At 40.5% G+C, this 24437-nt stretch overlaps 1 protein-coding gene across 1 annotated transcript in view; it reads left to right on the top strand.

The window, feature by feature from the left end:
• Positions 1-9738: 9738 nt before the first annotated feature.
• LOC149205037 (putative pectate lyase 22) overlaps positions 9739-24437 on the top strand; it is a 109882-nt gene continuing 95183 nt past the window's right edge. The window contains exon 1 of the mRNA XM_089397278.1: positions 9739-10116. Within this exon, the coding sequence (XP_089253404.1) occupies positions 9739-10116 (378 nt within the window). The remainder of the gene's footprint in view (positions 10117-24437) is intronic.

The raw sequence follows: 24437 nt of genomic DNA, 5'->3' as shown, positions 1-24437 counted from the left end.
ACACAAATTCTTGAGTGATCTCCTCCTCTCCACGTCTTGGGTTTTTGGAGAAGGAGAGAAAAAAAGAATACACTGGCCTTAAATGATGCCCTAGCAGCAGTACAATGCCCTAGCCGCAGTGAAAAACACAGTAAAGGGGTAGGCATTAAATGCAACCCTAAATAACAGTCTCTTGAAGCCCTAAACACAACGAAGGAAAAGTACACATCCACTATACGCAAAATGAAAAGATACACTATCATCTATACGCATAGCAATCTATAATCCGTTGGCAATGGAGACCTAAACGCACAACAAATACTCTATACGCCGTCATGCATATACGTAAGATCAGGAAGACTTACATGGTATAAAGGTAAACACAATCATTATTGCATATACGTTGGGCATTATATATACGTTGTTCAATACTTTATGTATGAGTTCATATATACATTGGCAATGAATATGTATATGCAGCAAATAGAAATACAGTCATACGCATAGCATCTGAACGCGGAAAACAACAATATAGTCATACGCATAACATCTGAATAGAGCAAATGGCAATACAGTCATACGCTATCATAGCATAACATCTGAACGCAGCAAATGACAATACAGTCATACGCTGTCATGTCATCTAAACACAGTCTTATACATGGAATGCAGTCACTGGAATGCATACATGTATATGCAGTCATATAAGAACACGTTCATATATACACGCAATCACATGAGGAATATTGAACAAAGTTCATAAATGGAATATGGAACCACATCCATATAATCTATATAGTATAAGGAACACAACGTAATGAACGCTGTCAAGGCAGCTAGGTAAGGAACACGCAGTAAGGAACACGTTGTAGTGAACACAGGACATAAATGGTCTATACGCCCCTTGAAGAATCATACACATTATTCACACGCTGAGAAACCCTATAATGCTGTAATAGAAGAAACCTGTTAACACAGAAAGAAAGTTTAAGAAGTCTGCTAAATAGGATCTATAGCCTAGCTGTTTTTCTAGGCTGCAAGCCATAGCAAGCAGCTAAGGCTAATATCAACAGAGGAAAACTGTTGCAGCACGATGAAGCAATGAGAAAGCAGAGGCAGAAGCATGGTGGGAAACACTATGAGATCATGTGCATGGGCAGTACAATGATACATTAGCAGGGGCAGCAACATGATGATGATGCACATTAGTTTGAGCAACATTATGATGGATAAGATCATGAACATGGGCAGCAGCATGGTGCAGTATGCAGTGGTGCAACTAGAGGACCAGATGCAGCATGATGATAGGTATCATTTGAAGCAAAATGTCTTCAACTGATCTCATCACTATAGGAGATGATCTATGCTTAAATCTAGACAAGCCAAAGTGTTGACTTCTGTTGTAAATGTACTATCTCTCTCTCTCTCTTTCTCTGCTAAAATTTGAAGATAAAAGAAGATTTGATCAAAGGGTTTCCCCACGCATTCTGGGGTTTGTCCTTGGCTCACCCCACATCTTGTGTCCTCTTGTCTTGGCTTGTCTTCTATGATTTGTATTTATGTTCTATCTGTAGTTTACTTTATGCTGATGTGATTGCTAATATGGAAAAGAAATTAAATAAATTGCTCCAGCATAGAACATACAAAAATTTAACAAATCAACAATGGAGCAGAGGTTGATGCCTTTTTCAAAGCATCAAAAGATTGTTCACAAAGTCGTCCCATAAAAATGGAACTCCTTTCTTAAGCAAACACATAAATCCTTTGGTAATCTCGGCGTAATTTGCTATAAATATCTTCAACAAATTTTCCTTTCCTTGGAGACTTTGAAGTTAACGAATGGAATATGGGTGAGGTAACTGAATTATTGCCTCAACCTTGAAAGGATCGACACGAATCCCTTCAGTTGATATGATGAATCCTAACATCCGACTAGATGTGACCGTGAAATCACACTTATTCAAATTCAAACGGATTTTATAAAAATTACATCTCTCAAAACTAACTGAAGGTGGCTGGGATGATCAATTATCTTTCGAGAATGAGTAGCTAAGTCATCCAAGTATGCTTCGATAACATGTTTGATGTCGTGGAAAGCATAAGACATGGCCCGCTGAAAAGTAGCTCCAACGTTTTTAAGACCAAAAGGCATCCTCTTGTATGAAAACGTGCCCCAGGGACAAATAAAGGTTGTCTTGTGCTGGTCCTTTGGACGGATAGTAATTTTATTGTAATTAGAGAATCCGTCCATGAACGAAAAAATTTCATTACCCGCACATTCATCAACAATTTGATCAATAAAAGAAGTGGGGTAATTTTCCTTTGGACAAGCTTCATTTAAATCCCCGAAGTTGATAAATACTCGGATCGTTCCTTGCTTCTTATCTACCCGGACTGGATTGGAAACCCACTTAGTTAGAGGAACGGGGTATATGGAACTCGCCTTAAGCAGATTTTCAACTTCAACTTTAATAGCTGCCACTTTCCAAGGATTGACCGGTCAAAGTTTCTGATGAATAGGTTTGGCGTTTTTGTATGTCTTGATCTCAAGCTGGACTATATATGGATCAATTCCAGGCATTTCCTCATAAGACCAAGCGAACACATCTCAAAAATATTTAAAGAGCTTAGTGTAGTTTTGGATTTATTCAGGGGAACAATCAGCTCCAATGAAGACATTTTCTATGACATTAGGATTCCTAGAGATGTTTATAGGCATAGTTCGTGAGATAACCAACATGTTACCTTCAGTAGAAAATTGTGCTGGATCCAAAGGGTTTGAAACTGTACAAACATCGCTAGTAAGTAGATTGGAGAATCTAGATTCAACTTCATGCAATGGAGGAAGAAAATATGAATGATGATGTAAATATTCCCATGGTCGATCCACACCCATCATTGCCTCCAAAATTGCTTCTTTAGATGGTAAGACTATATCCAAGCAATCAAGAGCTGAAGTAGAATCGAGGGTCCAAGCTGGAGCGACATCGCCATCTAACTCCTCTTGTGAAAAAGGAGTGGGATGATTTTCTGTAGATTTAATGACATATTGACAACTAAGTTTGTTGTAGACATGGGAAATAACATTCCACCAACCTGCTCTCCATCTAATGTGGTGGTAGATGAAGGTAAGGTCCAAGGGTCTGAAAAATAATAAGTTCGAAAGAACTCTTTCCGTGAAGGTCCCCTAAAGGATGAAATTGCACTGATTCTAGCTGTAGGAGCATGAAGGTCAAATATACCAATTAAAGAAGAGTACATCTCGACTCCTAAATTCTCAAGAGGTTGACGGGGATTTTCCACCAATGGATCGGTAGAATCTGAAATTGTGTGGAAGTCAACTGGAGAATAATCTAACTGATCAATTTTAATAATCCTTCCCTCATGAAGAAAACAGAGGATGCAGAATAAAGATGAAACTATGGCATCCATCTCATAAATCCAATTCCTGCCTAAGAGGAGGTTATAATCCATGTTGGCATCAACGATTTCTACCTCAATATTTATGACCTTTCCCCCAACACATATAGGAATGTCCGGGACAATCCCATGTGGCCTATGAGAATGTCCATCAAATGTTATCAAGAGAGTCGTTGAAGGAACAATTGAAGGTGATCCAATGGCCTTCCAACATGACATAGACATTACGCATGTGGAATCTCCCTCATTGGTAACTGTTTGAAAAATATTGGTCTTCGGTAAGTGGACTTTATCTGGAAAGTCATATGGTGAGGAAATCTCTTTTTGACATTCAGCATATCAAAAGTGAGCACTAAAGAATTCTTTGGATCTACTGCACCGATTGTCGAAAGAAAAGCACTTCTCTTAGTAGGACATGACTGGGGTACCTCCAATGCAGACATAGCACAAGGACTTTGAGCCAGATCTTCTACAATCGAGTAGTTCTAGGCTGCCCTAACATTAGGGTTAATAGTTAAGCGCTTTGCAGAACCTTTCGGTATCTAAGGTATAGACTCAACAGAGGGTCGCTCAATATAAAGTGGGTCTGTGGCTTCGAGAAAAGATTTAGCCTTAGATGTTTCCATTTCACCATAATCGAATGCTCGCGTAGCAACGTCGACATGAGAGTTCATCATATAAACATTTGAGGAATTTTCCCTCTCCTGGTTGCCCCCTGCAGAGGTACCAATGTTTGAATTCACTAACCCTTGGGGAAAAGGGTTAGTCAGAATAGCTTGGGAGCTAGAGGACCCTTGCTGCACTAATAAGCACTAAGCATATTGTATTGTAGGGTAGAGGAGAGTTAGATGATCTCCATTGCATAACTTGCATGGAAACTTTATCCTTTTCTTGGACTCTTTTCTTCCTTCACCGACACCATTGCAAGGTTTGTTTGCATTGCCTTTCCCTTCCTGGTTCTTCTTCTTACCTCGTCCCTTCCTCTTCCCATCGGATTATTGATTTCCTTTGGGGTTAGAGGCCTGGACGACGTTTATAGAGGTAGGTTGGGAAGGTGTAGGTGTAGACGGTGCTGCCTGGTTAGAAGAAGCAGTTTGTAGAGACAACTGTTGCAATTGATTCAAAAGGTTCACCGTATTAATGTCAATTGATCCAACTATACCATCGGCGTGGGGGCCTGGTTTTGGTTTGGCTAAATCTACCTTAGACCTCGGAGCATCAGGTAAAATTTTCTGAAGAGTCCCAGACTGAGAGTATATCAATTCTAATTTCTGGGTTTGAAAAATAGCTTGCTCTTCTAAATAAACACCGGAAAGAGAAACATCCTTTGAGATATCAGGCTGTAAAGATTTGAGAAACCATTTGAGAAGGAACTCTGGTGGAATTTCAACTTTGATAATCCTTTTCATCCTTCTCCATTCCTAGATGTGATCTGAAATGTGAGTTGCGGTGTCTTGCTGAAAGTTAGCCAGAAGTTCAGTTCCGGCTTCATAGTAGACATGCAACTGAAAATGGTTCAAGAAGATATTAGCCAAATCAGAGAAAGAAGTATAGGTGCCCCCTGGAAACTCTATATACCATTTGGCTGCATTTCCAATTAGGGTGCCTTGGAATAACTTCAACCTGATGGAATCATCTATTAGGGAGTTCGATGAGCACCATAAGTGAAATGTGGTCACATGGTCTCCTGGGTCTTCACCACTCTTCCCTTCAAACTTTGGAATATCCGAGGGAAGTTTAGTTGGGACTGGAGGCCAAGCCGGATTGTACCGAATCAGATCATTCGTTAATTTAGTTAAGTCTCAAAAGCTAGAAAAGGAAGTCGTGGGGGACCTCGGGAATTCCATCCAAAGCGAGTGGGGTTCCCAAAGGTATGAAAAGAATGACCTAGATTTTGAAAGGAACCAGGTTGCCCAAAGTAACTCATAGAGCCTGCTGAACCAAAAGGTGGTCCTTATGGTCCAGCAAAATTTGGAGTTTGACTAACTTCTGCCGAAAATCCTCCATAACCATTGAAGTTACCCCCTAACGAAGTATTGAAAGGAGCTGATAGCCCTTGATAAGGGTTCCATGCGTTAGCAACGGGTGGAAAAATCTGAAACGAATTAACTGAAGAATATGACACATTCCCTTGTTGGCCAAAAAATTGATTCCCAGCTCCTATCCCACTAACTGCAGGGTTTGTCCAACTCTGGAAGGGGTTACTACCTTGACTTGTAAAAGGAAAAGGCATTGACCATACTGTCAGATTGGAATGTGGTATATGACCACTTCCAAATGGGAAACCCTGAAAGGAAGTTGATCCACTAATCATGGATGTAGAGGCAGTTGATGGTATGTTCAAAGGAACTGAGGGAATCTCTTGAGATGACATTCCAAAAGAGAAAAATCCAAAACTGGATGCAGTAGCTTGAGAACTTCCACTTGTTGATGGAATGGAAGTAGACCCAAATATAGTCATGCTGGGGTTAATAGAAGGGATGGAAATAGTTCCTCCCCCTTGTACAGATATGGTAGTTTGCATGCTCAAAACACTCATCGTAGATGCCATGCTTCCAGCAGTGGTCATCGAAGAAATAGATGTATGTAAACCTGGGCTCGAAGGCCTATGAGTTGGATTTCCAACGTGTAACAAAACGTCCAGATGATCAAGATGAAGAGGAGAATTTGGAGCCTTAACTGACTCTGAAATCTCTTCAACGACGATATTATCTTCCGATTGGAAGAGTACTCGAGGAAGAACTGGTGTGTTCCTCTCTAACTCTGTACTGGTGCCAGGTCTATCTTGTGAACTAATGCCCCCAAGCAAAGGATCAATCTCCAATGTGCCTGCTGCCATTGGCTGAAAACCATTGGCAAAATCGATCCTATGTCTTCTAGGAGAAGGTTCCGGACTCGTAGGTGATAGCCCACGAAGTCTCCTAGATCGTCGAGATAGTCAGTCAGCCACTTTGAATTATTTAAAAGATCTACTTAAAGACTCAATTTTTTTTATAAAGCTAGGCTGACTAGGAGCAAAGAACACTCACTAAAATGTCCCTAAAGATATCAGCAATCCAACAACTCTCATGTATTTCCGCTCCGGGTGATTAGGACTGGACGCAGAAATACAAAAAAGTTAATAACAAGGGCCTTCCGAAAATAGACTGGGGTAATTACACTCCAGGCCTACTAGTGAGGGTATTAGAGGTAGTTATGCTGACCTACAGACAACAACCTTTGTCAGTGTAAGCCCCCAAGCTTCGCAAGGGTGCCCTCCGGAAGTGTTGCTGAACATGATACAACTTCAACCTCAGGTGCCATGGGATTCCCCTTTGCAGCCACTTGTGTGGTCCCTAGGATAGGCAACTATGGTCACCAAATCGTATGAGAATCCGAGCGGAATAGTCATGAGGTAGGATCCAACAAGTAAGATAGGGGGTATCTCTCATCCTTATCTTCAATAACCCTCATGCTTTACTCCTAGTTATGGATCTTTCCTGGTCTCCCTAACGCTATTGGATTTCGCTCATTAATCAAACTTCTATTTTTTGTAATTTAGAGTGGCCTTAGAGAGTTAACTCTCCTCTCGCCTAATCCAAGGCCCTAATAATTCTAAACTTGATGTATTCTAATGGCAATACAAAAGTTCTAGTTCATTTTAATTAAGCACTTGATTTTAATGGTTGTTCTTTTAAGTCAAGGGTATAGATGGAAGTGAAACCAATGGTGTTTGTATGATGCAAAAGAAACCAATGGAAAACTAACTACATGAATGCAATCATTTGTTCTTTGATGAAAATAGATCTCTATATGGGTTCTACGAGACTTCTATAATGCAAAATAATTTTTCTTTTCTTTTCTAGAAACACACTTCACACACTCAAAAACTAAAATACTACGAATGCTTTAACAATGCAAACTACTCTAATGCAAGATATAATGGAGATGCAAGATCCTAAATTACTCTAAAAAGCAAAAGCAATTGTTTATAACTATAAATTAGCCAACTTAAGTCTTGAAGAGGATATAAATTTTTAACATAAAATTCTCTCCAAACAAGAAGGACAAATCGTAAAAGATCACAATTCACTTTCAAAAACCAAAAGAAACCAAAATCAAACTTGGAAAAAGAAAACAAAAAAAAAGTTTTTTGAGATCTTTTCTTTTTCAAGAAACAACCAAAACAACTTTTTGAAATCACTCAAAATGCTACTAAAACTCAAAGATCGAAAAGAGAGCACAAGGAGTCTTTGAAAGTTACAAAATCGCAAATGAATGAAAACTTGAGAAAAAAGGCTTCAACTTGTACTAAATGACCCAAATAGCTGCAAAGAGCTTGACAAACTGACCAAAAAGCTAGGAAAGAAATACTTTCAAATTCGTCAAAAAGACTTTCAAAAAGCAAGAAAATCTATAAGGCCACAAAAACGAAGGAAAGCAAAGCAAGTAGATTAAAAATCGAGCTTGACACTCAAACTGAAAATAATCTCCTGTTCTAGAGGACCAGAACAATCAAGAACTTCTGAATGAAGTCTTGTGTGCCAAAACACCAATTACAAACTCGCTCAAAAAGCAAACCTAGGCCAAATATTTTCAATGAGGAAGAGACTTTGAAACAGTAAGCTTGTAGAATAATGAAATTCTTCAGACAAAAAATGACCACACAAAGACTAAAAAGACTAGGCAACAAATCTATCTGGGCAGAGAGATTTGAAAAAACAATGCAAAAATTGGTATACGCGACTGTGTTCAAGAACAAAGGCATGTACACATACTTCTGATATAGGAAAATCACGTATACGTGGGTTCACTTCACAGAAACTAGCGTGTGTATGCTACTGTAAACATAGTAAAAGGCGCATACAAAGCTTTGCAAGAAAAATAAAAAACAAAGCTAGATCAAAAAGATCAGACTTAAGGTCTGAGACTCTAGTAGACCAAATAAGACTATAACAACAAGAAAACCAAAGACTGAGCCCTGACACTGAACAACCCAAAATAGGAATAACAAGATTGTTATCCCCAGTGGAGTCACCAATTCTATTTCAGGAATAAGTACCCTAGGGCTTTGGTTTAGGACCCCAATAGAGCAGAAGAAAACTACAACAAGAAACACTCATACAACTCAGGAAAAATTCTTATATAATCAAACTACGTAAGAGCGAACGTACCCAGATTTCCTTCGTTCAAGTAGGTCCCTCAGGGTTCAGACTCTCTGCAACTCCCAATGTTCTTCAAACCTGAAAATCATTCAATTCGAACATACATAGTAGTATAGAAGTAAAGCATATTCATGAAATTTGACTTTATATCATATAAACAAATGATTGATCAGACATCAAAACAACATTCATATATGAATTACAACATAATTTGATGCATAAACAAAGTTAATTTCGGAAACAAGACAACATTTCTTTTATTGCAGTAAGCTATAAATAACATGGAGAGAATTCACCTGAGTCTTCTTCTTCTGGATCTAAGCATAATCGTCCTCCAGATTCGTCCTATACCAGCCTTCAACAATCTTCTTCCATAACCAACACCATGATATCTCAAGCAAGAGGGAGAATATCTATAATCAAGGAAAAAGGGTTTCCTGAAGCTTGGGGAAGTGCATGAGGCACAGGGATTCATCATACTTAGTCAGGGATAATCTTAGTATAATAAATCTATCTCTTCTCCCCTTTAGGCCCTCCCATAGAAGTCTATTTATACTTCTCCCAATTAGTTTTTTAGTTGGGAAACAGTTGGGCCATGGGCAATAGGAGGTAATCAACATGTAAAACACGTGAAATCCTCCCATAATTAAGGAAATTTATTTTTTTAAGTGTTTTAACACATATACGTGGGTTGGGTATTGACTAACCTGCGTGTACACACTTTTATCTCAAGGAAAAGTAGCGTACAAGGAATAAAACATTGTTTTTAATATATTTTAGGCCATAAACCAAGCATCACAAATACCAAGGGTGGTAAATGGTGCTATAAAAATAGAATCGCGCTGATAGGGGGTTGCTAAAATTGTTAATCGCACCGTCGGCGCCACTATTTTTAAAACAGTTGCATCGGCACTGTGACCAAAGAATTTGCATATTTTTTGCTCAATTCAACCGTTTGAACCCAAAATTTTCAGACCAAGGATGATCATTGACTTGATTACATGGTTTTTGCAGGAATAAATCGTGAAAAATGGTGGATTGGAAAGAATGTCAACATGAGGATATTGACACTCAAGCACTAGCTGACCCAAATTTCTTGGAGGATTTGAGGAACTGTGGGCTCCTTAAATTATTTCTTACACCAGGTTTATGGGCCCAACTTGAGTTGCTACGGTACCTGATTAGTCTCTAGGACATGAATCAGGAAATTTTCATCATCGGTAACCAAGAGTTGGAGTTGGAAACGTCAGGCATTTATTTCATCATAGGACTGTCCCAGATAGGGGAACTGGTCAATCTATATGAGTCGATTGGGGAAGGTGTTACCATGCTACTTGCCGAACATTGCCCAGAAGCTCTCAAATCCAAAAGTGGCAAGATCAAGATTATGACCGTTCTGGATCCTGTGTTGAGAGTGCTACTGTTGACGATCAACAGAGTGGCTGGGTCCCAAGTGCTGCATGAGATGAAAAATTCAAAGTTTCAGTACGCTATTGACTGCATGGCGCCCACCATCTTTAACTGGGCAGAAGCTATGAAAATCAACATGAAGCGCCAACTATCAAAAGCTAAGGTAGGAAACCTGAAGCAGTTTTTCTTCGAATCTGTGCTAATGACCTTCTTCCTGGAACAGGTTCCGTTGTTCCAATATAGATGACTGAGGTAGATTCGTCGATGCCACAAGACCCACGGATGGTCAATTAGAAAGAGTTGATGCCCAGGGTTATGGGGGGCCAATAGATGTCCTATAAGCCCACCTTTTCTCATGGCTATGATGACAAATGATCATAGTGGAGGATTGGCCTTACAACGGTACCAACTTCCATGGAGATCCGGATATGCCACTCCCAGAAGGGGAGGGTTTTGATGATGGAGGTGAAAAACAAACAATTTTTAATTTTTTGACGTTTTTTATTGTTTTTGAGATATATGTGTTCATGACACTTTGATTTTATGAATGGAGATGTTGGACCAGAACGCCCCATTAGGATGTCCCCGATTGCCAGGCGCGTTGCTTGGTAGTTTGATGTTGCTCCTTATCAAGAGGGGAGTTACAATGAGGAGGAGATTGCACGAAATCTTGAGGGTTTAACCCATGTGATTCCAGAGTATGCCTAGATGGGTGATGTCCCACTCTAGTACTAGAGGCATACGGTGGGGGTGTCAGATCAAATTTGCCGACTGCTGACTCACATAGTCCAAGCAATTACATGCTATCATGAGCATCATGTTGTTTAGTGCATAGGTCTAGCATTCCACATTTTTTAGTCCTACGAGACACAGATGTATAAACCCTGCGAGCCATTGATGTATTTCGAATACACATATTATTTTTTTAGGTTTTGATGTATGACAAAAATTTTTGGCATGCACACACACATGTTGTATTTCCTTCCTTACTATGCTCCAAATGTTTTTTTTGAGCTTCTACATGTTTCACAAATGTCTATCCAACACATAATTAGCTAATGCATATGTTAATGTATTCATGTGTCTAGGAATATGATGATATATAATGTAATCAAAATTTCTCCCTAGCAGACGAATATGTAGATGCATTCTCAATATCTGAGGGTTTCTGATGGAATATTGCCCGCTAAGTTGAAGAACAACAAGCTGCGAATCAAGGTTGACAACCACTTCCCGGATGCGAAGGGTAATAGCTTCTGACAATAATTCGATAACGCACTATACTCAGCGATGTTATTAGTTGTTCAACCAAGAAATATACCTTGAAGATCAATCAACTCACCATGGGGGTCATAAATGGCCCATGCCGCGGATGATATATTCCGAGTACTACGGCAAGCACCATCAGTGAAACTGATGTGAGGAGACATCGACATCTACAAAGCAAGAAAAAACATAAGAAGCAAGAAAGCTGCTTGCAAAATAACAACCAAACCACACTGTACAAAAGTGAATAACACACTATTGTACAAACTCAACCACGCAAGATGACCTAAGCATAGTACTTTTTGAGATAAAGCCCATTCTAGGGCTTGTCTAATGGATTTCCCTCATAGTCAATAAGCTCATAGGCCCCTTTTTATAACACACGATTAACGATGTAGGGCCCATGCCACATGGGTTTGAACTTTCCTGCACCCATCTTATCATTAGCTTGGTCATACAGAAGAATCAAATTGCCCTCGGAAAAGTCTTGAGGGGAGATAGACTGATCAAAATGGGACTTGACCCACTTTTTCTATGCTTCGATGACCAAAGCAGCAAGACGATGAGTCTCATCAAGTCATTCTAGGTACAAGAGATAGTCTTCCTGGGCAAGGTCTTGGGGATAATTTCGACAGCTAGCTTGAGGGATGGAATTTTACACTCAATTGGTAAAGTCGCTTCTAGATCGTAGACTAGCTAGACTGGTGTGAATCTAGTTGCATCCTTGGTTGAGGTTTGGTAAGCCCACAAAGCTGAAAAGAGCATGAGATGCCAATTTGACTTGTGCATCCCAATGGCGCGCTTAAGCATCATGACCAGAACTTTGTTCATAGCTTCAACTTGGCCATTGGCCTGAGGGTAGTATGAGGTTGAGCCATCGTGGTGCAAGCCCAACGTAGAGGTCAGCTCACCCATCATGTAATCTAAAAAATGGGAGTCATGGTCAGTGATAATGGCTTGAGGCACTCCAAACCTAGAAAAATGTGATTGAATATAAATTGAGTCGTTATTTTACAGTTCACAGAGTATGTAGGCATTGCTTCAACCCATTTGGTGAAACAGTCCACAATAACGATAATATACCCATGCCCACCGACTGAACGAGGGTTACAGATCATATAGTCGATGCCCCATTTGGCAAAAGGATCGACAGTAATAACAGGGTGTAGGTGAGTGGGTGGGGTGTGCATCTTACGCTGATAAATTTGGCACTCATGGCACTAGCGAATGACAAGGATGAAATCCTTGAAGATAGAGGGCCAAAAATAACTAGTGCGAAGGAGTTTTTGAGTGGTAGTATATCTAGTCAGGTGACCACCACATGCACCAGAATTGTAGTCATTCAAGACTCTCTCAGCCTCCTCGAGAGTGAGACATCGATGAAGAATGGAATCGACATCGATGTGATATAAGGTATCTCCAATGATACGATAAGGTTAAGATTGATTCCGAATGCATCGGTGATCATCCTTAGTCAACGTAGACTAGAAGGTGGATGTCTGGAGATATACGATTATATCACCATATCAGGGGTCGAGAGTGCTAATTAAGAAAATAATCTCATCCAGGAGCTACTCATCGACACTGACAGGGAGACAAGTGGAGGGAAGGGAGAAAATCAACTTAGCAAAGACCAGTGATTTCTTAGATTTGGCAGTAGTAAACTCCAAATCAAATTCTTGGAGGATAAGAATCCACTTCGATTACTTGTCCCCTAGCAACTAACAAGTTAGGATGTAGGTCATGGAGTTGCATTCCAAGATCACAGTGGTAGTGCAGAGTAGAATGTAATGCTAAAAGCGCTGAAAATCCTGTACGGTAGCCAACACCAACTTCTCGACATGAGCATAACGCGTTTTGTTGTTGAGGAGATTATGACTGAGGTAGTAAATAACATGTTCATTGCCTTCGTCATCGTCTTGTACTAGCACCATGGCAATAGTACTAGAGGTTGCAGCTAGATAAAGGAAGTAATCACAATGATAGTTCAAGGGATGCAACAAAGGAGCATTGATGAGGACAGTCTTTAGGTCATCGAAATACTTTTGAGCAACCTCATCCCAAACAAACGGGGTTCCTTGCTTGAGCAACTGGGTGAACCCTGAATCTAGCTCAACATAGTTCGGTATGAAATGATGAAGGAAATTTTATTTTCCTTGTAGACTCTATATTTGATGCAATGAAGATGGAGGGGGTAAATTAACTATGGCCTTGACTTTGAGAGGATCAACATGAATGACTTCCTTTGAAACGATAAATCGAAGGAGTCGTCTGGATTCGATGAAGAGGACACATTTATGTGGATTCATCTCGATGTTGTAGTGTCTACAACGAAGAAATATTTTCCGAAGATGATCAGGGTGATCATGGCAGTTACGAGAATGAGTGGGGAGATCATCCAAGTCAGGTTGAACGATGTTTCGAATGTCGTGGAATGCATAACACATTGCCTCTGAAATGTGGCCCCAACATTCTTAAGGCCAAAAGGGAGATTTTTGTGTACAAAGGTTCCCCATGGATAGATGAAGGTTGTCTTATCTTGATCAGCCAGTGCAATGTTTATCTAGTTGTAGCCAGAAAAACAATCCATGAAAGAAAAGAATTCACTCCTGGCACATTCGTCAATGATCTAGTCAATGAAGGTAGTGGGGTAATTATCTTTAGGACAAGCATGATTGAGATCATGGTAATCGACACAAACATGAATAGTGACTTGTTTCTTTGTCACCGGTACAATATTCGACACCCAATCTGTAAGAGGGATCAGATAAATAAATCCAACTTTTAGAAGTTTTTCAACTTCACCCTTAATGGTGGTCGATTTTCTAGGGTGCACTGGATGAAGCCGTTGCTGAACAAGTTTCACATGAGGATAAGTTGGAATCTCGTGCATGAATATACTTGGGTCAATGCTAAGAATTTCTTCATATGACCATGCAAAAACATCCCAGAATTCTTGGAACAGACGAGTATAGATCTTGATCTCTTCTGGAGAACAAGTTACCCCGATATGGACATTTTCAACGACACCAGGTTTGACAGAAATATCAATTGGCATCATTTGGGTAATGTTACCCATGTTCCCTTATGACCAAACTTCATGAGTCATGATCGGTGTTTGAAGTGGCAAGGACGGGAACTGAGAAGAGAACTCCTTGAGACAAGTAGACATGACCATCGGGTTAGGCAAGAACGAGGAATGATGATGAGCGTCATTCCAAGGTACTTCCTCTAGAGACATTGCTTCCATGATACTCTTATCAGAAAGAAAAGTCTTGGCTAAGGAACCAGGGGATTCTGAAGAACCAAGCCACGGGGATTGAGAATATGCATCGAGAGATGTTCTCGAAATAGGATGATCAGAGGATACTAAAGGTGAAACCGAAACAATTTACACGTAATCAATTTCGGCGGGACTTAACGAAATAACCGCATGCCATGTATCAATAAGATCCAGTGAAGGAATGACCCAAGGATTAGACTTGACCAAAATATTGTTGAAAGAGGCAACATGAGGAGGTGGGAGTGGAAATATGCCCATCAAGGCAAGATCTTTGAAAAGTCATGCACCCACACCCTCATAAGGAGCACTGGTGTGCTTGACATACAAAACATTGCCATCTGAGGAGGAAGAGGAAAATAAGGACAGTTGGTCGACTGTGACTATCTTCCCTTGATGGGGAAAATGAATCACGTGGAAGAGGGAGGGGGCTACAGCATGCATGGCATGGGTCCAACTTTGTTTGAGTAGAAGATTGTAGTTAAGATTAGCGTCAACGATCTCTACTTCGACATGTACCATCTTTCCATCCAACGTAATGGAAAGTTTGGGAAGGACATCGAATGGTCAAAAATCACGCCCATCAAAAGCTTCTAGAGTGTTAGGGGACTGGTTCAGAGTAGGAGAACCAATTTCCTTCCAACAAGTGACATACATGATGCTGGTACAAGCACCTTCATCGATGACGGTCATATGAATAGTTTTCTCATTTATGATTTACCTGAATGAGAAAGGCGATTTGATGAGGTAAACGCGGAACGTGGTTTTCCAGGTCAAAATAGATGAGATCAGAGTCAGCTGGATCACTACCCCCAATAGCCAATAATAGTGATTTCCGCTGAGAAGGACATCTTTGAAGGACCTCGAGAGTAGACATAGTTGATAGTGCTTGAGCCAAATCTTCAACAATGTTATAATGTTGAGTGGCTCAAGCGTTGGGATTGTACAAGGACTTTTGAAGCACACCTCGAGAAGGTGTTCGAATGGCAGAATCAAGATTAGGTTTCTCTATATGAAGAGGACTAGAATTGGATGGAGCGAAAGAAGAAGGGGTACCTTCTTTTTCTTTCCTTGTCGACCGGGTAGCAGTTTGATAATCATTTGACCTAGTAGCCACGTTGATTGGGGTACTCATCATGAACACTTGTGAACTCGAGGAAGAGGATGATTGAGGCTAGTCTACCATTTGAGTCTGCTGGGACGAAAAGGGCTATTTTAGGACAACTGGGGTCCCTTTGAGCAAACGACTAACTTCGAACCTTCTGGGACAATCCTTAGTATAGTGATCCTCCTCAGAGATGAGGCATGGATACTTAGGTTTCCATTGGGAAGCATCACCAACAGTTGACTTAGGAGGACCCTGTTTTGGAGCATCAAATTTACCCTTGCCTTTTCCTTTCTTCTTAGCTTTATAGGATTTGTCCACTGCAGTAGACTAGACAACGTGAACCTCTGAGGTTTTACTAGGGCTGGGTGCATTGCGAGAGGAATCATTGGGAGCAGTGTTGGAGACCGACTTCTGTTTGGAAGAAGATTTTGCAGGGGTCTGAGTCACTGAACCAATTACTCCATCAACAAGAGGGGTAGCGGGAGACTTAGATGTTGTCAGATCAGACGATGGTCTGGGCACATCAGGTAACACATCATATAACGTGCCAGACTATGAATAGACAAGGTCTAGATACTAGGCACACGCGATGGCTTGTTCCTCAGTGACACATCCACCCATAGCAATGTCCTCAGCAATTTTGTTAACAAATGATTTAGTAAACCACTTGGTCAACAAATGATCAACAATTTCAAACTTAATGAGATGGCACCTACGTCTCCATTCATTGATGTGATTGGAGATGTGAGTTGCAGTGTCTTGCTTGAGCGACGTTAATAGATGGGCACCAGTTTCATAATGAACCGACAACTGGAAATGTTTGAGGAAGGCCATGGTGAGAGTGTTAAAGTCATGATAGGTATTTCAAGGTAGCTCGATATACCATTTAGCTGCAGCCCCTATAAGAGTTCATTGGAAAAGATGAAGACGAATGGAATCATCAACGTAGGAATTCGAGGAGCACCAGAGGTGATATGTCATCACGTGGGCTTGAGGATCCTCTTTTTCTTTTCCTTCAAACTTTGGACAATCACTTGAAATCTTGGATGGAACCGGAGGCCAATATGGCGAATGAAGAATCAGGTCATTTGTGAGTCTAGACACATCTAGTAATTCCAGCGTAGCCAAGAATGGCAATTGAGTATTGAAAGGAATTTGAGGTCGATAAGGGGGCCCAACTGTCGGTGCCCATCCTTGCTGGTAAGTATTTTGTGCCCAAAGTGGAGGATTTTGTCCATAAGGCATTTGATTTTGCCCCCACTGTAGGTTACCTTGCCCGTATGGAGGATTTTGACCTTAGAAGCCTTGAAACTGTCCGGCTAGAGGCTGTTGATAAGCAACATACTAGTTAAAAGGCTATTGAGCGTACTGGCCTTAGACATATGGATTTTGCACCTGATGTCCCTGAGCATAAGGGTTTTGGACCTGCTACCCTTGGACGAATGGGTTTTGGACCTGCTGCCCTTAGATGTAAGGATTCTGCACTTGTTGTCCTTGGACATAAGGATTTTGGACTTGTTATCCTTGGACAAAAGGAGGTTGAACTTGTTGCCCTTGGACATAAGGATTCTGTGCCTGCTGCTACAGGACTTGACCTTGGCCCTACCCTTGCAAGGGTTGACCCTGTTGATATGAGTATAAGGGTTGTTGTTGCTCGGGTTGACCTTGTGGCTGCAATTGTTGACCTTGCGACTGTAAAGTTTGTCCCTGCGGTTGCAGAGGTTGACCTTGTGAAGGCATAGGTTCGAAGGATTATGGTGCATACTACATTTGCGGCTGCATGGTTTGCTGCAACTATTGTGAGGGTTGCCCCTGCAGTTGTTGTAGTTTTCCTTATTGTGGCATGATCTAGCCTTGCTACTGCATTGATGGCCCCGACTACAATGAAGGTTTCCCTTATTGCTACATGGATGGCCCTTGCTACTGCAAAGAGACTTGAACAGTTCCGGAATGACAACTTGAAATTTCCTGAACTGTATATGGCCATACCCACCGGGTGGAGCAGATGGACCAAGCTACACATAAGGTCCAGGCTCAAGGATGTATGATGGATTATCCATTGCTTTTGAACCATATGGAACATAAGGAGGTTGGTACTGACCTTGAGCCATATTGGGCTGCTGGTACTGGACATGACTTGACCTAGACGAACCAACATTGGGTTGTTGGTACTGGACATGACTTGACCCAGACGGACCAACATTAGGTTGTTTGTACTACACATTACTTGATCCAGCAGGACCAACAGGATTTGAAATGGCACCTGAAGAGGGTTGGTTCATCCCAACCATGTGAGGTTGTGATCCACTCACATTAGTTGTACCAGACATCATAGAAACATTCAGACTCTGCCCCCCAGCAGGTGGAACACCTGTCCACTTACTGGATGGATCGAAGAACCGACAATGACATGACTCGAGATCATCGGTTGAACTGGATGGGTCACTTGGACAGACGAAAAAAGAGGATTGGGAATGGTGGGTTGCACCAGGACTGAAGTAACTACAGAAATCACCGTCTGCTGGTAGGATGGGTTCTAAATGAATGGACCTGTGGTAAGAATAACACCAGATGCCCAAATTGGGTTGTGATACAATGATGAGGTAGTAGGCATGCATGAAACCAACTGAGCTAAATTCACATAATTATGTGGTAACTCAGGATGAACACTAGTCAGAATGCTTCCCGTATAAGGGAAACCTTCAGGAGGGAAAGGATATTCCTGCTCCTCGAATATATGCAGAGTGGAAACCTCTGAGTGACCCGGAGAGGATACTGGGATTTTGCCTTCTGATTCCATGGGTGAAAATAGACGACGATGGACTACTAAATATGTTTGAGGGGATAATTCCAAAGGAATAACCATATGATCGTACTGACTCTACGGACACTATGGTGATATCACAATAGGATAGAACAAAGGATTCGAAGGATAAAAAACTAGTCCAAGCTAACCTTCAGAAATCGATGGACTCTCGGTAGTCTGTATAGGGTTATCCAGAGATTCCGTGCCAATGTGAGAAAGTGACCCAATATCTGAAGGGGGAGGATGAGATGACAAAGGTTGAATACTTAGAACAATTCCAAGCTCAACACCTTGGTCCTCAAGTGACTGTGGCAATTCAGGGAAAGGCTCCTCAGACAATCTTTCAAAGAGAGGAGAGGAAGAGGAGCTAGGAAAACCAATTGGTTTAGCCACGATGATCTTGTCTCAAATAACCAAAAGAGAGATTGATTTCAAGGGCTTTAAAATGTTTTTAAAGGGATAATCATGATGTGGTCTAAAAAAGACTAACATGGACATTATAAGTGTTGGGTGTGGAGCCTGATTATCTTCTTTATTCAGAGGTATCGCTGCATTGGACCCCAGTTCGTAATGGGGCAGCAACGCCGCCTGTAATATTTGTGTTGCAGGGGGGTCCAGGGGGGCAGCTGCGACCTTTGGGTGCCACCCCCTGGCGGGGGATCAGGGGCAATGCCCCTGAAGCTAAAAATAGATGTAAAATTGCCTTGTAAAATGTTGTAATTTTGTAGTCAATCTAGGTCATTCATTAGGCAGAGATCTAACGGTAGAAGTTATGTTTAATTTAGGGTTTTTTCCCTAGAAGGAAACCCCTCACTATATATGAGGGAATTGTATTGCATCTATGTAGATTTGTATTCTGGGTGAGAAAGAGAGAGAAGATTGAGAGTGAAGAGGGAATTACAACAGATCAGTTGTAGGTTGTATCTCTTCAATTTGCTGGATAATATAAAAGGAAGGACTGGCTATTTCTCCATGGACGTATCCCAAACTAGGTGAACCATATATATCTGTGTCTCTCTTGTTTTATGCGTTTTCTATGTTTATATTTCTACAATATTTTATGTGTTCCATTGCTCTATAATATATAATTTTCTAACAACAAGATCATGGGAATTTTTTTTTTAAGACGCAACAACAAATTGGTTCTCTTTCATGTTTTAAGAGTCGAGAAAGAAGCAAAGGTGACTCTATCACTTTCGGTTTGAAACGAGCTCAAAAGGACAAGCGCTCAGGTGATATTTTATATTTAGGGAGTCAAAAAGATCAAAATGACTACTCAGGATCATCTAGGTAAAAAGGATTACCAGGTAACCGTGAATTGTAGAATACCTCCCAACAAACCAAGAAGTACGGGTAGGCAATCTCCCCAAATGTTGTGTTCGGTGTATCACATTTACAAGGCGAAAAACTCGGCTTCCTATGGATAAAGTATTGCAACCTAGTGGGGTCTCCATTTATATGCTCGATGGTACAGGGAGCAGAAGTCTGTACTAGCACTGTGACAGCTGCTAGGTTTTAAGATGCTGGAGCACATCTCTAGCCTGGACCTTCTAAGATGTGATCATTAGATTTCAAATGTGCCTTAGGTTAATTGAGTACATTTTAGAATTTATCTTGAAATTATGTCTCAATTTTCATGCCTTACCGATGTGACTCAAAAAGACCTATATGCAGCTAAATGAGACATGACCCTTTCAATTCAATGAATTGTCCACACTAATGAGAGTAGAAAACACACTCAAATGCAACAAAACAAGCAATTGAAAGCAACATGATTTTTCACTATTTCACCTTTTGAAAAAAAATATGATGAAAAACTCTTTCCAATTCCTAAATTTCCTATCAAATGCAATTCAAGTAGCCCTTTCACTAGTAAAGATAATTCATTTCTTTTCCAATGCAAGTGATGATGCAACTCTAGCCTTTAATGATGCTAACTAACGTAACATATTGATTCAACAAACTAGAATAATGTATTTTTCAATGAAATGACAGAATGAATCTTTCACAAACACTTCACACTTCAATGAAACATTCACAATACAATCAATCACAAGCGAGCACAGAAGAGAATTCCTTTCAAAACTAATGAAGCAAAGATTGAACCAAAGCAAGATGGGCAATGTGATCTATGCCCGAGAAGAGACACTCTAACGCTAAATGAAACTTTTCAAACTTGTTAAATGGAAATTAAAGCAACAAAAGGACTAATCAAAGGAAATGCAAGGAGAAAATTTGACTATTAGCTTGACTTTCTGAGCAGGAAAACGAGCAAATGGGTGATGACCTAGATTCCCTAGGGTTATACATCATCCAAGAACTCAAGAAACCAAGTGAAGGAAATGCAAATCAACCAATCATACAAACCAAGCTAAAAGAGATTTATAGCCAGGGAGAACACAATCAAAACAAGCTGAGAGATAGAAATCAGAAGGGCAAGACACACTAGCTATGATCTAGGGTAAACCTTGATCTCCACCTACAAGAATCAGTGCGATTGCCTAACTGACAACACACACCAAAAGGAGGTTGACGTGACTTTGTTTGAGAAAGTCGTGCTGATCGGCGCCACTGTCAGAAAAATAAATGCGCTGACTGAGGATTCAAGGAAAAACATAAAAGTTTTCAAAGGCTAAGACCAGACTTGCCACTGCAAATTTAAGGCTCAGAGCAGTAAACGAGGAAAAGAAGAACCTTAAATGGAAATGGTGATACTAGAAAAGTTCAAACAAAACCAGAAAATGAAAATCAATCAAATAGAAGGATTGGCTACCCAGTATGGTTACCAATTTGTGGTGTGTTGTGGTCACCAACAACCCCCCTCTTTGTTTGGTATTAGCAATAACACCAAGCAAATGGGGACCCTTAACAAAAAATCCAAAAAAACATTTTATCAAAATTTTTGTATTTTGACTCCCTAAAGCTGTATCGCATCGCGAGAAGAGAGAAGCGTTTTCCTATGTGCATAAATAAGCTGCGAAGAAACGACGCGAAATTCATCGCATCGCATATATTGTGAAGCGCTCTTAAATGAAAAAATTAAGGAATCGCCGACGGCCGATATGCGACGTCGCATATTGCAACATCGCATAAGCAGCACACGGTGATTGGACGATTAAGCGCGATTTGCGATTCGCGATCTGCGATTTGCAATCTACGATGAATGCGACCATCAATTCCTACGATGACACATCTTGACATCGCAATCCTCGATACTGCGATACGAGTCACAGAAATCACTCATCGCAAAATTTCCTCGACATAGTGTTCAAGGAAAGCTGTCTGTAGACCAAAATTGGGCGCGCGCCTTAAAAGAAATTAATGATTGTACGCCAAAGTATCCAAGAAGGATTGTGTTGTGTTTTTCGAAGAGTCAAGTCATTATGAGTGTCATGATTATGCATTCATTAGAGCTTAAAGCTTTCATGTCAATCTTTTCGTCATTACTCTTTTCCTTTGCGTAAACTGTAAGACAACAACTAATATAAATCAATGTGCAGGAAACATCTAAGGAAAAGGGGAAAGCGTCAATACTCGGAGAACAGAGAAGAGATGCCTTCACAAACGGATGCCGCATGCAGTAGGACTGCGGATTCCAGAGTATCACTCAACAGATATTGATGGAAATAGACTATCCAAGACTCAGAGTCAAAGACGCACAAAAGCAGCATGTTTACAAAAGATCCTGAAGCTTAGACTGGGTAAAGCAAAAAGAAAAACGCTAAAGAGGGAAAACGCTCCAGAAAATCCTGGAACAAAGAATGGAAGCAGTTTTCAATACAGAAAATTGTTCAGAGAGCAAAGTCCCTAACTTATTCAGTCATTCGCACGGCCGGAAACCGAAATAGCAACAACACAATCAGTTTGAAAGAAATTTGGGTTATACCAAGTATACACACAGTGAATACACCAAGCCAGAGGAAGATTTTCGAAAATATCTTCTAGTTTGTCAGAAAACGGTGTGAGCTCTTGTTATTTCTATTTTCATAGCTCAAACGAAAGGAGAAGACAACCAACCGACTCTTCCCAGGCGAATGTTGCATTGCTTACAGCACTAAGGAGCAAATACAGAAATGGTTAGAAATTAGATTCAATTTTTAGAAATAAATTTGCTTTAGTAGAAGGGCGGTCATTTGAGACCGTGTCCTAATTTATGTAATTAAGATTAATTAGTTAGTAGTATTTAAACCCTTCTCAGGCATTTGGAGAAGGGTCCGGAAATTTGTCAAAAAACTTGTCCTCAGAACATGCACTTTTGCACCCTCGGAGGGGGTTTTTGATGAATGGATGGATCGAGATTTATCAATGTTTGCATTTTAATGTCTGCTACTGATGTTGCACTTTTGTACTCTTAGTAGACGTTAGAACAAGTAGAGATAAATCGTTATTGCTTGAAGCTTATGAGTGGAACCAGTCATAAATGGTACTTTTATCTCTTGACCAATTTCTACTTATATTCTTAAAGTGATATGCAGTTTTTAGTTGTTTATATGTTAATGTATGAATGTGTGGGTTACCATTTGGCACTTCTGTACGGTGGAGTCATTTATTTGTGCTTGACATATGAATAACTTATTATGCGATATGCTGTTCACAACTGTTTTGCTTAACTTTTTATGTAGAGTGGTTTATCTTAATTGATTTCTATTCTTATGATAGCTGAATGATCTTTATTACCAGTTATTGTTCGAAATCTCTTTAGATCGCATAATAGAAGAAATACACCCGGGTTAGCGTAGATTAGATGTGTTGTTTCTTATTAGATTACAATAGCATAGAGTTAGTTTAGAAGTTTGAATTAAATTAGCTTAAAATACTCCTAGATCAGCATCATCCAACTCTACACACACACACACCCCTTAGATTGGGAAACTGGTCCCATTATCCCTAGTCAAACCCGCTATACCAAATGGATAAGGAGCTGCCAACCGAGGTCCGGACCGGATGGGTATCCCCCTTATTGTCGACCCGATTTTCGGGGTTTCAACATGGTGTAGGAAAATTCTCAGTGCAGACACAAACAATTCCTCTAGCTCGAGAGAGCGGGTCTAGCCACAAACAAACAATCTATGGGAAATCTCCTTAAGCTAGAATCAATTTAGAGGGCCTAGCTCTTAGAACGCTATTCTGCTTTGGTGATGATCCTGCTTCCTCACTCTAACTATCTTATGTTTCCTTCCTTCGAATACTTGAAACAAGAAAACAATGACAACAACAAACGTGACAACATGCAATATTGTATCCAGACTACTTAATAGGTCAAGGAACATTAAGCCATAAAGATGTAAAATGACACTTCATGTAGGAAATCAATTGATAGTTGCATCAATATAAACAAGAAAGGTATTACAACCGGTGCCTTGATGTTGTTGGTCTCCTCCGACATATCCGGGTTCCCACACTTCTGCTAGCACTTCATGGATAGCCCCAACAATGGAAGTTTTAAGGCTTCTTTCCCTCTAGTCTCAAACCAAACCAAAATCACACTATTCTCCCTCAAACACACACTAGAAAGCTACAAGCTATAAATGACTTGTTGGTTATTCAAACTTGCTCCAAAACTCCAACTAGCTTTTGCTTGGGAAAAAGAGAGATTTATATATCTTGGATGGATGGGAGATGGTTCCTCTCATCATGGGAGAAGGTCTTATCTCTTGAGGTTGTTCCATCCTAATAGGGGAAAGGAGCCCAAACTGATTTCCTCGGCTCTATCGACCCAACCATCTACTAGACTTACGTTATGAAGTTTCTATACATGGAAGCTTCGAATCCTTATATAAAAAGCCTTCCAAAAGAGGATCGATGCAATTGGAAAATGGCTCAGTCGATCCAATCATCAGGAGGGTTAGTTTTAACCTTTGTAAATTGGCGTGAGGAGAAAATTGGTCAGTAGTGCAGGTCTTATAAACTGGGATAAAAGGAATATTCTTGGGAAATGATGCAAAGGGGAATTATTCTACTCATGAAGAGGGACATACTAGGAGTTTCTTCATGATGGGAAAGCATGTCGGGTACACTGTAGAG

The sequence above is a fragment of the Pinus tabuliformis genome, chromosome 1_2 (genome assembly GCF_031772625.1).
Source record: "Pinus tabuliformis cultivar Carrire ecotype Pingquan chromosome 1_2, CPIR1, whole genome shotgun sequence".
NCBI classification, from domain to species: Eukaryota; Viridiplantae; Streptophyta; class Pinopsida; order Pinales; family Pinaceae; genus Pinus; species Pinus tabuliformis.
The sequence above is the reverse complement of the archived record's forward strand: the minus strand, read 5'-3'. Positions and strand labels throughout refer to the sequence as shown.